General features: G+C 36.2%; 1 protein-coding gene across 1 annotated transcript in view; it reads right to left on the bottom strand.

Annotated features, from left to right (window-relative positions):
- Positions 1-18,071, bottom strand: part of RGS7 (regulator of G protein signaling 7) — a gene marked incomplete at its 5' end in the record, with an annotated part of 632,276 nt that overhangs the window by 317,667 nt on the left and 296,538 nt on the right. The window contains one exon of the mRNA XM_082612717.1: positions 4,566-4,662. Within this exon, the coding sequence (XP_082468843.1) occupies positions 4,566-4,662 (97 nt within the window). The remainder of the gene's footprint in view (positions 1-4,565; positions 4,663-18,071) is intronic.

Here is an 18,071-nt window from a genome sequence, read left to right as displayed (position 1 = left end):
TAGTCAAAGGGTACAACTTTCAGTTACACAAGATGTAAAAGTTATAGAGATCTCCTGTACAGCATAGTGCCTATAGTTAACAAACTGTATTGTATACTTTAAAATCTGCTAAAATGGTAGCTCTTATGTTAAATGTTCTTACCCAAAATTAATTAATTAAGGCAGAAGCAAATTTTATGGGATGATGGATATGCTTATGGCATGGATAGTGGTGATGGTTTCACCTGTTCATACTAATCTCCAAACTCGTCAAGTTGAATACATTAAATGTAAATAGGTTTTTATTTTAATCGTACCTCAATAAAGTAGTTAGAAAAAAAGACTTGAGGCTAGCCAAACCCACACATCATAAGGACCCTTAAATAACTCTACTGACTATAAATTTTGCTCTTGCCAATTGGTGGCAAGCCATTTTTATGAGAGCATGTTAAAAGTGATCAATTCAGATGAAGAATGGAAATAAGTTGCAAAAGAACAGTAACAAAAAGATGCAACTCCTTAAGTATCGATGTGCTTGTGATGGAGAATGTCCTCAAGCTATTAAGACAAAAGACAGAAATATATGAAATGCAGGAATGGCTGACTTACAACCCCCAATTTATTTCTGACCATTTTAATGAAAATCTACACCATATATAAAGAACTGAGAAGAGCGTTCAGTTTTATTTCCTGTGGTGGCTTATCTGGAAACACAGCAACTTCCCAGTCAATCCACTGAAGAAAATTAAACTCATACAATGGGTAAAGGCTTATTTCACCATGATCTAGAATAAGTGAAATACTGAATGTCCATAATATGAAAACATTCAAATGCCCACTACTGATTTCATTTCTTGAACTTGAGGAGGTCCAGTCATATAACACCAATGGAACTGCCTAAGCTATCTCACAAGTTGAGAAGGCAATTCTGGGGAAAAACAATGTTGTGATTGGACATTGTCCTACCCAAGGACATCTCCTATCCCATAGTTCAAGAGATCAACATGGAGTGTTCATCCAAAGATTTTTCATCTGATGTTGGGACCATGGAAACCAGGAGGCTGAAATTAACAATTCCAAAACCAAAATAATTAGAGAAGTCTTGGATGTTTAGCTGGAAGAAAGCATTTATCAGGAGGTGGGGAAAAATAAACAAACAAAAAATCTCCAAAGCCCAAACCACTGTTAGTTATATTATCTATGTAATAGCCATGATTCTGGGTTTGGATCTCAGATGTTGTGAGAGGATGGACTTGCATCATCATGTTCTCAATACAGCTGTTTTCCCCTGAGGTAGATGTGAACATTACTTGGCCACCATGACATGTGTATTATATAAGGGTGCTGCCTGGTAGAGCTGAAGAGTTTCCATCCCTCCACGTAACTGTTAACATCCCTCAATCTTAGAGGTTGAAGAGGCTCTTGGCTTGGAGTAAAGGAACTAGAAGGAACTAGATTCTTCTTTATAATCCCTTCTCCCTCCCACAAGTAAAACAAACAAATCAAAACAAAACCAAAACAAGAAAAAAACATTAGACAAACTGGGGTGGGCTTGATTGAGGCCAGATTGCAGAAAAAATAATCAGGGCCTTTGAAGGGAAACAGAAAGCTCTGCACAAACACGTTGGCCACTGCATCCAGTAGAAAATGAGTGCTGGCCTGGAACCCAGTCTGGCCCTGCTGCCCTACTTAAGGCAGTACCTCTTAAACTTTAGAGTTAAAATTGTGATTCAGATTTAGTAGGTCTGGAGTGGGCCCAGATGCTGTATTTCTAATAAATTCCCAGGTGATGCCGATATTATTGGTTCATGGACCATGCTTTGTTCGTCAAGGCTTTAGGGAGCATAAATGCGTAACCTGAATGAGCTAGATCAACAGTATTTGAGACAGTTTTTCCCTTGTGGAATGTTCCATAACAAAATAGACTCCTTTCCCCAACAATCACACTACCTTCCTCTCACATATTACATCACTCATCACAGTTGGTTTCTGATTGAAGTAAGGGCCTAAAGTTAGTAGATCCCTTGTTTCATTATCAGCTCTGAAGTAGAACATGAAAAAGAGAAAGAAGAAGCAGAAAGAGGCAGGAAAGTAAGCAGTGGGTAGCAAGTCAGGCCACAAAAGAACACAGGGATTAATCCCAAATCACCATAAGAAATAGCAGGAGAAGAAAATTACTAAAAAAGACCAAAAACTGCTAGTAAAGTAGATGGAGATTCAGACCATTATAATTTGGGGATATTAATACAAAGAGGTTGGTAAAATACTAGACATAATACTAGACATACAAATTAAATCTACAGCAAAGCATCTAATTGAACCTGTGAGGCAGAGAGCTCCTAAAAGTTTCTAGGAAACACTGAATGATAATTAGAAACTACAGTAATATGAAAATTGTCATTGATATTCTCTTTATTTCACAGCTAACATTGTTGGTTTATGTTAATGAACATTAAAATAACAGGCACTTCATGGTTCAATCTCATTCTTACTTTTTAATTAAGACCTTAATATTGTCAATCAAGAGTTCTTCCAATACAATGCTATATTGGAATTGTATTGGAGGTGTTATTACTTGAAGAACTCAACCAAAATTTTAGATTTACCATTAGAGCAGGTAACTCTAACTTGAAGCTCAGCTTAAACTGATGGGCAATCCTTTTGCATTCAGCCATTAAATTACTGAATTAAAATGCCTCTGGATGGGCTATGCACTATTTAATTGACCACAGCTCCCAGTTCAGATGGGTAACTTAGTGAATTTATTTGCCTGGATTGTGAATGCATTTCAGTTTACAACCCCAGTATTGAAGTATTTTAAAGAGATAAGTTCTCTTTTTCATTGGTTGACAAAATACAAGTAGTTTTCATACTTGTGTTTAGAGGTAAAGTTAACTCTCTGAGTTACTGATGGCAAGGAACTTAATACTTACTCAAGGATATAGGACATATAAAAAAATAACTATAAGGCAAGGTGGGGCATAATAACTACTAACAGGGAGGCAAAACAACAATAACAACAAGTCTTTTGAGAGAACATAGAACAAAACTCAGGATAGTTTTCTCCAAAGAGCTCTCTGAGCTAGCTGCTGACGAATGGACAGAATTTAATGGTCAGAATGACCTCGAAGTCTGGAAGTAGAATAGTGAGGAAGGAAGAGATAAAGTCCCAGATATGGGAAAATATAGGGCATCATCAAGGAAGAACAAGAAACTGGAACAAAGTGGGACTGAAAGGCAATAACAGGAAAAAGAGAATACGTTTTATTAGAGTAAAATGTCATGCTACTGCAGCTCTTATCTGCTCCATTGCTTTCTCTCTTTCATCTGAGAACAATCCAGCTATTAAACATCAATATCTGGGCCTACTTATTTGTGTTCTGGTCCTAATTATTACCATTGTACCAAGGCTGAAGGATTCCTGATCATTGGTCTTCTTTTGATCCTTGTTCACAAGAAAGCATCACACAACTCTTGTTCATGAATTCCATCAAGCACCCTCCCCTCCACATGCTCAGCACCAGCCTCCTTACTCTCCTTACTGGCTGTGAAGGCTTTGGTCTTTCTGATTCTGTCTCTTCTCTAAGCCATGCCATCCAAGGACAGAGCACACCCGAGTCCCCAGAGCTTGGCCATTCACTGTCTCATGGAGCCAGAGCACCTATTTCTAACTTATTATTATCCATTTTCTCTAGGGCTTCTCTAGTTACTTTCAACCAAATCTGTGGGGTTTCCCTATTTCTAATAATAATTCCTATATCTCACAATCACCCAATTAAAAAACAAAAACCATTGGGTCATGTCACCTTATATCCTATATACCTAGTTATTCACCAAATCCTCATGCTTTTTCCTCTTTATTCCTCCACTCCCTGGCTATCAGATCCTTAGCATTCAAACTATTCCTACAAGAGCCTTATACCTATCACAGTGACAAGGACCCTTACTGAATACCAATTCACGCCAAGCACTTTCATAATAACATTCTCTGCAAAAATTGTAGGTGTCTCCATATTTTGTTATATCAGAATTAGATTTTTTGGTTGGCTTTCAAAGACCCTAGACCCTCATTATTTGACCCAACTCTATTCGTTCCTGTCTATCCACCCTGTTCTCAGCAGTTTGGTCACTCCCAGTTTTGCATGCAGAATTGGTTGAGGTAGTGGTCTTGAGGCTGATATAATTCCTCATTTTTCAAACTCTGCTTATCATTGCTCTTCAGGAACCCTTTCTTGCCTCTTCATTGATTTTTGTCACTTTCCTAACTTTTGTATATAATCTACAGCACACTGTTTCATACATCTATATTTTAATATTTTCTTTTTTTTCTGTTATTTCATGTTTGTTCATTATGTCTTTGCAACTACTTTTGGGTAAGGTCATGATTTTTTCTTTTTTTTGCTGTTTTGATTTGTTTTACTATCAAGTCAAGTATCCAACATGATGTTGAACATGACATGAATTTTTATAAGTAATTATTGAATAATGAGTTAGAGAGAGCATCAATAGTAAATGGCTAGAATAGATTTTAAATAGTTATATGAAAAGTGCTGGAGAAAATAGTGTTACACTGAATGCAAACTTACCAGAGAAGACACTAGGTATCTTGGAAAGAAAGCTTTTGACGGTACGAATAGGAATTCCATTTTTTTCATCTTGCATGCGTGCTATGACGTCTTCCATCTAAATAACAATAATAAAATAATTAAAACGTTTTAAAAGTTGAACTTTTTGAGAAAAATCAGTCCTCATAAGAATTTTGTATACCTGTTTTTCATAACTAAGAATAATGCCATATTCTTGTCTTTCTATACTTTGTCACATTAATATTTTCAGTTTGGTTAAAAGACGATTGAGAAAACAGAAAGAAAGGTGGCTATTTCAGAGTTCATTAAGCTTAAGAAGAATTTTGTGCTTGGAATATTGCCTCTCTCCTGGTTTCACATTCTTTGGTTATAAATGATCAGAAAACATTGTGATAACACGATCCACATTTCGTTAATGCTATCTCTACTGAAGTCAGTGCAAAAGAAAATAGAAGACTTAAAAGCATCAGTTTGGATTTCCTCTTCAAACAAGAGAGTTTATATGATTTGGTTTAACATAAACTTCCACAACCTGACAAGAAATACAGGACTGGCTGCCAGCAACTTCTTCTTCTCTTGCTCAGGCATTTACTAAACTGACATATGAAATCTACATGCATGCACACACATGTACAAAAGTAATAAAATGAATGTCACACCATAGCCTTTTGCTAATTTAGTATCTTCCAATGTATGTATCTTTCTTTCAATCTGATTAGTACATTCTCTTTTGTTTTTGAAAATTTTTCAGTTTTAAATGGCTTTGCTTTACCAAGTCTAATGTGGAACTTAGCTTTGAATAATATTCATTCAAATCACAGCTTCAGACTTTTGTTGTGCTTCTAAGCCTGTGGCACATATATACACACAAATATACACAAGTTGTATTGATAGTATGAAACTCAAAGTCTATCATTTACTCATCTCACAAGCAGTTACTTATGACTGATTCTAGACCAGACTTACAGAGGGCACTATGGATGTGAATATGAATATAATACACTTGCTGCCTTCAAAAATTCAGTCAATATTGAAAACAATGGGTGAGTAGTGAAATTTGAGTAAGGTTTGTAGTTTAGTTAATAGTGTAGTACCAATATCAATTTCCCATTTTTGAAAATTATGTTATCATTATATAAGATGATGAAATTAGAGGAAGCTGAATAAAGGGCATACAGACACTTCTCTGTACGATTGTTGTATCTTTTCTGTAAATCTGAAATTATTTCAAAATAAAAAGTTAAAAAAATCACAGTCTAAATGTTGCATAAAGTAATCATCAATCAACACAGCTTCAGAACAGTTTTCAATGAAGAGATCTTATTTGCCTGGATAAGTATTTTCAGATTTATTAACATGAGAAACTAAGATGTGGGAAAATGGGTTTCAGATCTTCTCATTATCATTCATGACACTTTGAGCAAGCTAAGCAACTTCTCTAAGGTTTCGTTTCCTCAAGTGTAAAATGTATATAATAATATTTATAACAACTATTCCACAACCTTTTTAGGGTAGGGTTGGGGTGGGAGGAGTACAGTATTTTATTAAATAATACAGCATATATAAAACACCACACAGAGACAATAAATATTGGGCTTCAGATGTCTACACACACTACACCCCTGATACTTTGAGCTGCATATTCCCCACTCCTCATGTTCCTTTTTCATGTGGAGGGAGCACCATTAGCCTAATTCTCCTGCCTCTCTCTGTTCCCTAACTCACTCCACTCTGGGGAGCTGGGCTGACTTATCAGGTAAAAGAGTTGGGAATGAGAAATTGGCCTACAGAGCCCATCCCTTTCCTGTAGGGAAGCCCATATCCAAATCTGCTGATGTGGAGAGGCCTATCCCCAGTGGGTGAGTAGTCTGTTAAGGACTGGGTTTTAGGATTAAGTCTCCTGTGTTCACAAACACTCTTCAATATAATAGCTTTGTCAGTGATCAAGGTGATACCATGACCTCTAACTGCTTTACTCTTTGGTTGTGATATTCAGTGGGTTCAGAATTCAGCTAGGAAAGGAAGTCTGTTTTTTTTTAATCAGACCCCCCAAAGACCGCAACAATATTCAGTTCTTTACATGTAATAAAATATTTCATCCAATTATAGAAACATGAAAAAATATACACTTTTATGGCTTTATTTTGTTGTTGTTTGTCCTTCATTTACCTGATACAATGCTGAGAAATGAGGAATAAGCTGCTTTGCCTTGCCTAGTATCAGCCTGTAAACCCTTTTATCATCAGCTTAATGGTTTAAACTAGGCCAGCTTAGATGGACATGGAAACCTCCCTGACTCCCACTTTAATCACCTAAGCTCCCTGGATGTGACAATCATCACTTCTGGTTGGGTGCTGAATTAAGGTCCATCTCTAAGTTCGCTGGATCCCAAAGTAGCAAGGTTAGGAATCTGGGAATTAAAAGTGACCTCTGTGGTTGTATTTTAAAATCTTCAATGTTTCTGAGCCATAAGTTCCACAGAAGAAAAAAATTTTAAACTCCATGCAAAAATAGGATTTGTGTTCTAGATTGAAAATGTGATCATCAAAATGTATTCAGCTGTTTTTATCTTAATTCAGATATGATTTACACATGAACCTTATCATGACATAGAATAAGCAAACAAACAAAACAACAAAACAAAACAAAACAAAAACAAAGACCCAATACAATCTAGTTTTTAAAAGCTAAAATCAGTCACAAAGGCCACATATAAAAAACACATTATTCTAAGCTCATTTAAGCATTCACTCAGAGACTATTTTTATAATAAGCAGGTTTTAACATGAGTGATCATCTGCTTTCTGACTATAAGCAATAGAAAATGGATGAGGAGAATGCTAAAAGCAGACAAACTAAAAAGCAAGCTACACAGCAAGATACTAAAAAAGTAACTCTAATAAACATTAAAACTCTTTAGGACGATTTAATTTAAGGCCAAAAGACTCAGATATCACGAGCATCCCAAAAGAAGATTACCTATCTATCTATCTATCTATCTATCTATCTATCTTCATAAGGATGATATTGAGTTATACAGGGTCAGAATGTGTTTTCACACTCATGAGCGTGTTTCTGAAGGTGAGGAGATTTGAGCGTGGGATAACATAACAGTGGACTATGGGCAGTAAAACGGGGCATGTCTTTGGTCACGGAGGTTCTCTCTCAGTCTTATTTAATTAACCCTTAAAATAAAAAGTTAGAAGCAGGTGATTTGTAAGATTTCTTCTAGCTACAAAATTACTTAAGTCTGGAAATAATCATCAGTGTTCGGAACTGGGTAAGTTTTCTTACTTAAGTCAAAGAGTCAAATCTCAATCAAAATCCGATGAGCTGATTAAATTGACCAGACCTTTTACAAATGCATTTGCTTCCAGCTGTCAACACATTTCAGTTTCAATCCAAACAGCAGAGTGATTATGAACATGCACTTAGGACTGTCAGATCTAAGTTTGATCCTGGCTGTGCTACCTGAAAGCTGTATGAACAGGTAAGTTACATTGTTACTCTAAGACTTAGTTTTCTCATTTTTTAATGGAAAAAAAGATAATAGTATACATATTATCAGGGGTGAAGATTAATGAAACAATACTACTTAAACGTTTATCATAATGCTGCCATGAGACACCATGGAGGCTTGCTAATGCTTAAACATCCATTTCTTATTTTTTAGAGATTTACAGTTTGGAGGTCTACAAATCACCATTTCACAAGCCAGCCATGAATACTATAGGATGGCAGGCAATACATAGGAGAACTAGTTACTCAATCAAAAGTCAGTACTGACTGCCTAAAAAGTGTGGCCAAGGTGGAGGAGTAGGAAGACCCTGAGCCCACCTCTTCCAATGGGCACACCAAAATTACAACTATTTACAGAGAAGCTATTGATGAGAACAATCTGAAGACTAGCAGAAAAGATCTTCCACAACTATAGATATAAAGAAGGAATCACAGTGAGAATGGTAGGAGAGGCGGAGATGTAGTATAGTAAAGACCCATACTCTCAGGTAAGCAACAAAAACTCCCAAGGAAGAGAACCTCAAATGAGAGGATACTTAAAATTGCACAGGTTCTCCTCAAGAAGCTAGGGGTCCAAGCCCCACATCAGGCTCCCTGGCCGGGGGTCCTGCACCAGGAAGATGAGATCCCAGAATTCATCTTTGAAGGCCACTGGGGCTTATTTTCAGGAGAGCCAAAGGGCTGTGGGAAATACAGACTCCACTCTTAAAGGTCACACACAAAATCTCACATGCTCTGAGACTCAGAGCAGAAGCAGTAATTTGAAAGTAGCCTGGGTCAGACCAACTTGCTGATCTTAGAGAGCCTCCCAGAGAGGCAGGAGGAAAGTAGGACTCATCCTGGGGAAACAGACACCAGCGGCAGATATTTTGGGGAACTTGTTCTACCACAAGGACACTGGAGCTGGCAAGTGCCATTTTGTGGAGTCCTCCCTCTAGCTTATTAGCACCAGGACCAGACCCTCCAGCCAGCTGGTCGGCACTAGTCCTGGGACTGCCCCAGCCCAGCAGGGGACACAGCATCACCCACCAGAAGGCAGGCAGCAGCCATAGGCCCCCATGAACAACCCCTGCAGACCCAGTAACTGGCCTCACTCCTGAGGAGGCTCAATACTTGGCCCTGCTCACCAGTAGACTGGGCACTAGCCCCAGGAGCTGACCTTACTCACCAGGGAGACAGCACCAGTCTCTAGACACCCTGGGCCCCAGCCCAGCCCCAAGTGAACACCAACTCCAAGACACAATGGGCCATGCAGCCAGCAGTCCAGGGATCTGGCCCCAACCCCAGGGGCCAACAGCAACCTCTGACTCCCAGGACCACAAAGTCAGACACCTCATAACCTGGCCCCACCCAGGAGCAGTTGACAGTCTCTGGGCTATGCAGGGCCTGGCAACCAACTAGCCTGGAGCCAGTCACGCTTACAAGTATGCCCACACTAGTTGGCCCTGCCACAACAGAAGGGCCCATGAAGCCCACATACAAGGCACTTCTAGAGCATACAGTTCTGGTGAACAAAGTAGAGTGTGCTGCTGGACCCCATATGACATCTCAAGCATAAGGCCACATTTCCAAGATTGAGAAATGTAACTGACCTTCCTAATACACAGAAATAAAAACTGGGGGTCAGGCAAAATGAAATGACAGAAGAATATTTTTGAAACAAAAAAACAACATAAAGCCCAGAAAGAGAGTTAAGCAAAGTGGAGATAAGTAATCTACCCAATAAACAGTTCATGATAATAATCATAAAGATGCTCAGAGAACTTGGGAGAAAAATGGGTAAACACAGTGAAAAGTTTAACAAAGATTTAGAAAATATAAAGAAGAACAAAACAAAGCTAAAGAATACAATAACTAAAGTAAAAAATACACTAGAAGGAATCAAAAGTAGACCAGATGACACAGAGGAATGGGTCAGTGAACTGGAAGAGAGTAGTGCAAATCACCTAAGCTGAAAGGAAAAAAAAAAAATAGGACAGCTTAAGAAACCACTGGCAAAAATCAAGCATACTGATATTAGCATTATAGGGATCACAGAAGGAGAAAAGAGAGAAAGCAGCAGAGAACATATTTGAAGACATGATAGCTGAAAATTCACTAACCTGGGAAAGAAAACAGAAATCTATTACCAGGAAACACAGAATCCAAAACAAAATCAACCCAAAGAGGACCATACCAAGACACAAAGTAATTAAAAGAGCAAAAATTTAAAATAAAGAGAGAATATTAAAAACAGCAAGGAAAAAACAACCAGTTACATACAAGGGAACTGCCATAAGACAATCAGCTGACTTTGTAGTGGAAACTCTGCAGGCCAGAAATGATGGCATGATATAATTAAAGTGACGAAAGGAAAAGACCTATAACATAATCATCTACCCAGAAAGGCTATCATTCTGATTTTAAGGTGAAATAAAGAGTTTTACAGACAAGCATAAGCTAAATGAGTTTAGCCCCACTAAACCGACTCTAAAAGAAATGTTAACGGAATACATCTAAGCAGGAAATAAAAGACTATAACTAAAAGCATGAAAATTATGAAAAGAAAAATCTCATTGGTAAAAGCAAATATTCAATAAAGATGGTAGATCAACCATTATAAAGCCAGCAGGAAGGTGAAAAGACAAAAGCAGTAAGATCATCTATGCCCACAATAAGTAGTTAAAGGATACATAAAACAAAAATAATGTAAAATAGGATGTCAAAAATCATTAAATATGTAAAAACTTAAGGTTGGTAAAATGTGTTTGACCTTAAGAGATCATCAACTCAATCACATATATGAACAGATTGCTATATACAAATGATCTGGTAAAGACAAACCAAAAATCTATAATAGATACACATGTACAATAAGAGAAAGGAATCCAAACATAACACTAAACATAGTAATTAAATCAGAAGGAAAGACAGCAAAAGAAGAAAGGGAAAAAAAGACTACAAAAACAACCCAATAATAATTGACAAAATGCCAATAAGTACACACCTAAAAATAATTACTTTAAATGTAAATGAACTAAATACTCCATTCAAAAGAAATAGAGTGGCTGAATGGATACAAAACAAGACCCATATACATAGGTACATATACACTGCCTATAAGAAACTCACATCAGATCTAAAGACATAGACAGAGTGAAAGTGGGAGGATGGAAAAAGGTATTCCACGAAAACTGAAAGGTAAAGAAAGTTGGGGTATCAGTGCTTATATTAGACAAAATAGACTTTAAAGCAAACACTGTAACAAGAGACAAAGAAGGACACTGCTTAATGATAAAGGCATCAATCCAAGAAGATATAACAACTGTAAATGTGTATGTTCCCAACATAGGACCTCCTAAATACATAAAACAAATAGTAACAGACATAAAGGAAAAAATTCACAGTAACACAATAATATTAGGGTACTTTAAACCTCACTTACATCAATGGACAGTTTATCCAGACAGAAAATCAAGAAGGAAACACTGGCCTTAAATGGTACCTTAGACAAAATAGAGTTAATAGATAAATACAGAAAATTCCATCCAGAGGCAGCATAATGCACAATTTTGCAAGTGTATATGAAACATTCTCCAGGACAGATCACATGCTGGGCCACAGAATAAGTCTCAGTAAGTTTAAGAATATTAAAATCATGTCAAGCATTTTTTTTGACTACACCATTATGATACTAGATATCAACTACAAAAAACCAATCAAATAAAAAAGTTAAGACTGCAAAAAAAAAAATGAATACATAGAGGCTAAACAATATGCTACTGAACAACCAATGAGTCACTTAAGAAATCAAAGGGGAAATTTAAAAAATACCTGGAGACAAAAAAAATAAAATAAAAATAAAAACACAATGATCCAAAATCTATGGTTTGGAGAAAGAAGTTCTAAGAGGGAAATTTATGGTAATAAAAGCTTACCTCAGGAAACAAGAAAAATCTGAAATAAACAACATAACCTTATACCTAAAGGAACTGGAAAAAGAAGAAAACAAAACCCAAAGTTAAGAAAAGAAAAGAAATAATAAAATTCAGAGTGGAAATAAATGAAATAGAGACTAAGAAAATAAAAGGTAGAGAAAAGATTGATGAAACTAATCACTGGTCCTTTGAAAAGAGAAACAAAATCAATAAAACTTTAGCCAGACTCATGAGAAAAGAAAAGAGGGCCCAAATAAATAAAATCATAAATGAAAAAGAAGTTATTATAACTGACACCACAGGGAAATAAAATGATCATAAGAGAAAACTATGAAAAATTATATGCCAATAAATGGACAACCTAGAAGGAATGGACAAATTCCTAGAAGTGTGCAATCTCACAAGACCGAGTCTGGAATAAATAGAAAATATAAGCTGACCAAATACTAGTAATGAAATTGAATCAGTAATCTAAAATATCCCAAAAAACAAAAGATTCAGGACAAGACGGCTTCAAAAGTGAATTCTACCAAACATTTAAAGAAGAGTTAACACCTATCCTTCTCCAACTACTCCAAAAAACTGCATAGGAAGAAATGCTTCAAAAATCATTCTCTGAGACCAGCATCGCTCTGATAACAAAACCAGAAAAAGATACCACAAAAAATAAAATTACAGGCCAATATCACTGATAAAACACAGATGCAAAAATCCACAATATATTAAGAAACAGAATTCAATTCAATAATACATTAACAACATCATAAATCATGATCAAGTGAAATATATCCCACGGTATCAAGAATGGTACAAAATCTGCAAATTAATCAATGTGATATACCACATTAACAAATTAAAGAATAAAAATTATATGATTGTCTCAACAGATGCAGAAAAAGCTTTTGACAAAATTCAATATTCCTTTATGATAAAAAAAAAACACTCAACAAAGTGGGTATAGAGGGAACAAACCTCAACATAATAAAAACCATATATGACAAACCCACAGTTAACATCATACTCAAGGGTGAAAACATGAACTTCTTTCCTGTAAGATCACAAAAAAGAAAAGAATGCGAACTCTCACCAATTTTATTCACCGTAGTATTGGAAGTCCTAGCCACAGCAGTCAGACAAGAAAAAAGAGGAATTCTAATTGGAAAAGAAGTAAAACTATTATTGTTTTCAGAGAACAGGATACTATGTATAGAAAATCCTAAGGATGCCACCAAAAAACAATTAGAACTCATCAATGAATTTAGTAAAATTACAGAATTTAAAATAAAATATAGAAATCTATTGTATTTCTATAAATTTACAACAAACTATCAGAGAGAAAAATTAAGAAAACTATCCCATTTACAATTGCAGCAGAATAAAAAAATACCTCGGAATAAATCTAAGAAGGTATAAGACCTGTAATCGTAAAACTGTAAGATGCTGATGACAGAAAATAAAACACAAACAGATGGAAAGATACACCATAATCTTAGATTGGAAGAACTAATATTGCTAAAATGACTATACTATACAAATCAATCTACAGCTTCAATGCAACCCTTATCAAAATACATATTGCATTTTTTCCCCAAGACCTTTGTTCTGATGCTGTCTCTGCCCAGTGGTCTGAATGTTTTCATCTGCTTTTCTTTTTTTTTTTTGCATCGATTTTATACACATCAGTGTATACATGTCAATCCCAAACTCCCAATTCATCCCACACCCACACCCACCCCTGCCACTTTCACCCCTTGGTGTCCATAAGTTTGTTCTCTACATCTGTGAATCAATTTCTGCCCTGAAAACTGGTTAATCTCTACCATTTTTCTAGGTTCCACATATATGCGTTAATACACGATATTTGTTTTTCTCTTTCTGACTTACTTCACTCTGTATGACAGTCTCTCGATCCATCCACTTGTCTCAGCAAAAGACCCAATTTCGTTCCTATTTATGGCTGAGTAATATTCCATTGTATATATGTATCACATATTCTTTATCCATTCCTCTTTTGATGGCCATTTAGGTTGCTTCCTTGTCCTGGCTGTTGGAAATAGTACTGCAATGAACATTGGGGTGCATGTATCCTTTCAAATATGTTTTTCTCCAGATATATGCCCAGAAGTGGGATTGCAGGATCATATGGCAGCTCTATTTTTAGTTTTTTAAGGAATCTCCATACTGTTCTTCATAGTGGCTGTACCAATTTACATTCCCACCAACAGTATAGGAGAGTTCCCTTTTCTCCACACCCTCTCCAGCATTTGATGTTTATAGATTTTCTGATGATGGCCATTCTAATGGGTGTGAGGTGATATCTCATTGTAGTTTTGATTTGCATTTCTCTAATAATTCATGATGTTGAGCAGCTTTTCATATGCTTCTTGGCCATTTGTATGTCTTCTTTGGAGAAACGTCTATTTAGGTCTTCTGCCCATTTTTGGATTGGATTGTTTGTTTTTTTAATATTGAGCAGCATGAGCTGTTTATATACTTTGGAGATTAATCCTTTGTCCATTGACTCGTTTGTAAATATTTTCTCCCATTCTGAGTGATGTCTTTTCATCTTGTTTATGGTTTCCTTTGCTGTGCAAAAGCTTTTAAGTTTCATTAGGCCCCATTTGTTTATTTTTGTTTTTATTTCCATTACTCTAGGAGGTGGATCAAAAAAGATCTTGCTGTAATTTATGTCAAAGAGTGTTCTGCCTATGTTTTCCTCTAATAGTTTTATAGTGTCCGGTCCTACATTTAGGTCTTTAATCCATTTTTAGTTTATTTTTGTGTATGGTGTTAGGGAGTGTTCTAATTTCATTCTTTTACATGTAGCTGTCCAGTTTTCCCAGCACCACTTACTGAAGAGACTGTCTTTTCTCCATTGTATAACCCTGCCTCCTTTGTCATAGATTAGTTGACCATAGGTGTGTGGGTTTATCTCCGGGCTTTCTATCTTGTTCCATTGATCTGTATTTCTGTTTTTGTGCCAGTACCATATTGTCTTGATGACTGTAGCTTTGTAGCATAGTCTGAAGTCACCGAGGCTGATTCCTCCAGCTCCGCTTTTTTCCCTCCAGACTGCTTTGGCTATTTGGGGTCTTTTGTGTCTCCATACAAATTTTAAGACTTTTTTGTTCTAGTTCTGTAAAAAATGCTATTGGTAATTTGATAGGCATTGCATAGAATCTGTAGATTGCTTTGGGTAGTATAGTCATTTTCACAGTATTGATTCGTCCAATCCAAGACCATGGTATATCTCTCCATCTGTTGGTATCATCTTTAATTTCTTTCATCAGTGTCTTATAGTTTTCTGCATACAGATCTTTTGTCTCCCTAGGCAGGTTTATTCCTAGGTATTTTATTCTCTTTTTTGCCATGGTAAATGGGAGTGTTTCCTTAATTTCTCTCTCAGATTTTTCACCATTAGTATATAGGAATGCAAGAGATTTCTCTCCATTAATTTTGTATCCTGCAACTTTACCAAATTCATTGATTACCTCTAGTAGTTTTCTGGTGGCATCTTTAGGATTCTGTAAGTATAGTATCATGTCATCTGCAAACAATGACAGTTTTACTTCTTTTCCAATTTGTATTTCTTTTATTTCTTTTTCTTCTCTGATTGCCATGGCTAGGACTTCCAAAACTATGTTGAATAATAGTGGTGACAGTGGATATCTTTGTCTTGTTCCTGATGTTAGAGGAAATGTTTTCAGGTTTTCACCATTGAGAATGATGTTTGCTGTGGGATTGTCGTATATGGCCTTTATTATGTTGAGGTAGGTTCACTCTATCCCCCCTTTCTGGAGAGTTTTTATCATAAATGGGTGTTGAATTTTTGTCAAAGGCTTTTTCTGCATCTACTGAGATGATCATATGGTTTTTATTCTTCAATTTCTTAATATGGTGTATCACATTTATTGATTTGCATATATTGAAGAATCCTTGCATCCTTGGGATAAATCCCACTTGATCATGGTGTATGATCCATTTAATGTGTTGTTGAATTCTGTTTGCTAGTATTTTGTTGAGGATTTTTGCATCTACATTCATCAGAGAGTAATTTTCTTTTTTTGTAGTATCTTTGTCTGGTTTTGGTATCAGGGTGAAGGTGGCCTCATAGAATGAGTTTGGGAGTGTTCCTTCCTCCACAATTTTTTGGAAGTGTTTGAGAAGGATGGGTGTCAGGTCTTCTCTAAATGTTTGATAGAATTCACCTGTGAAATCATCTGGTCCTGGACTTCTGTTTGTTGGAAGATTTTTAATCACAGTTTCAATTTCATTACCTGTGATTGGTCTGTTCATGTTTTTTATTTCTTCCTGGTTCAGTCTTGGACAGTTATACCTTTCTAAGAATTTGTCTGTTTCTTCCAGGTTGTCCATTTTATTGGCATAGAGTTGCTTGTAGTAGTTTCTTAGGATGCTTTGTATTTCTGCAGTGTCTGTTTAACTTCTCCTTTTTCATTTCTAATTCTATTGATTTGAGTCCTCTCCCCCTTTTTCTTGATGAATCTGGCTAATGGCTTATCAGTTCTGTTTATCTTCTCAAAGAACCAGCTTTTAGTATTATTGATCTTTGCTATTGTTTCATTTCTAGTTCATTTATTGCTGCTCTGATCTTTCTGATTTCTTTCCTTCTGCTAACTTTGGGTTTTGTTTGTTCTTCTTTCTCTAGTTCCTTTAGGTGTAAGGTTAGATTGTTTACTCGGGATTTTTCTTGTTTCTTGAGGCAGGCTTGTATAGATATAAACTTCCCTCTTAGAACTGCTTTTGCTGCATCCCGTAGGTTTTGGATCATCGTGTTTGCATTGTCATTTGTCTCTAGGTATTTTTTGATTTCCTCTTTGATTTCTTCAGTGATCTCTTGGTTATTTAGTAACGTATTGTTTAGCCTCCATGTGTTTTTGTTTTTTACATTTATTTCCCTGTAATTCATTTCTAATCTCACAGCATTGTGGTCAGAAAAGATGCTTGATATGATTTCAATTTTCTTAAATTTACTAAGCTTTGATTTGTGACCCAAGATGTGATCTAACCTGGAGAATGTTCCATGCACACTTGAGAAGAAAGTGTAATCTGCTGTTTTTGGATGGAATGTCCTATAAATATCAATTAAATCTAACTGGTCTATTGTGTCATTTAAAGCTTGTGTTTCCTTATTAATTTTCTGTTTGGATGATCTGTCCATTGGTGTAAGTGAGGTGTTAAAGTCCCCCACTATTATTGTGTTACTGTCGATTTCCTGTTTTAGAGCTGTTAGCAGTTGCCTTATGTATTGAGGTGCTCCTATGTTGGGTGTATATACATTTATAATTGTTATATCTTCTTCTTGGATTGATCCCTTGATCATTATGTAGTGTCCTTCCTCATCTCTTGTAACATTCTTTAAAGTCTATTTTACCTGATATGAGTATTGCTACTCCACCTTTCTTTTGATTTCCATTTGCACAGAATACATTTTTCCATCCCCTCACTTTCAGTCTGTATGTGTCCCTAGGTGTGAAGTGGGTCTCCTTTAAGCAGCATATATATGGGTCTTATTTTTGTATTCATTCAGGAAGTCTGTGTCTTTTGGTTGGAGGATTTAATCCATTCACATTTAAGGTAATTATCAATATGTATATTCCTATTACCATTTTCTTAATTGTTTTGGGTTTGTTTTTGTAGGTCCTTTTCTTCTCTTGTGTTTCCCACTTAGAGAAGTTCCTTTAGCATTTGTTGTACAGCTGGTTTGGTGGTGCTGAATTCTCTTAGCTTTTGCTTGTCTGTAAAGCTTTTGATTTCTCCATGGAATCTGAATGAGATCTTTGCTGGGTTGAGTAATCTTGGTTGTAGCTTCTTCCCTTTCATCGCTTTAAGTATATCATGCCACTCCCTTCTGGCTTGTGGAGTTTCTGCTGAGACATCAGCTGTTAACCTTATGGAGTTCCCTTGTATGTTACTTGTTGTTTTTTCCCTTGCTGCTTTCAATAATTTTTCTCTGTCTTTAATTTTTGCCGATATGATTACTATGTGTCTCGGCATGTTTCTCCTTGGGTTTATCCTGTATGGGACTCTCTGCACTTCCTGGACTTGGGTG

This window comes from Mesoplodon mirus, assembly GCF_964341445.2.
Source record: "Mesoplodon mirus genome assembly, chromosome: 3".
Classification (NCBI taxonomy): Eukaryota; Metazoa; Chordata; class Mammalia; order Artiodactyla; family Ziphiidae; genus Mesoplodon; species Mesoplodon mirus.
The sequence above is the reverse complement of the archived record's forward strand: the minus strand, read 5'-3'. Positions and strand labels throughout refer to the sequence as shown.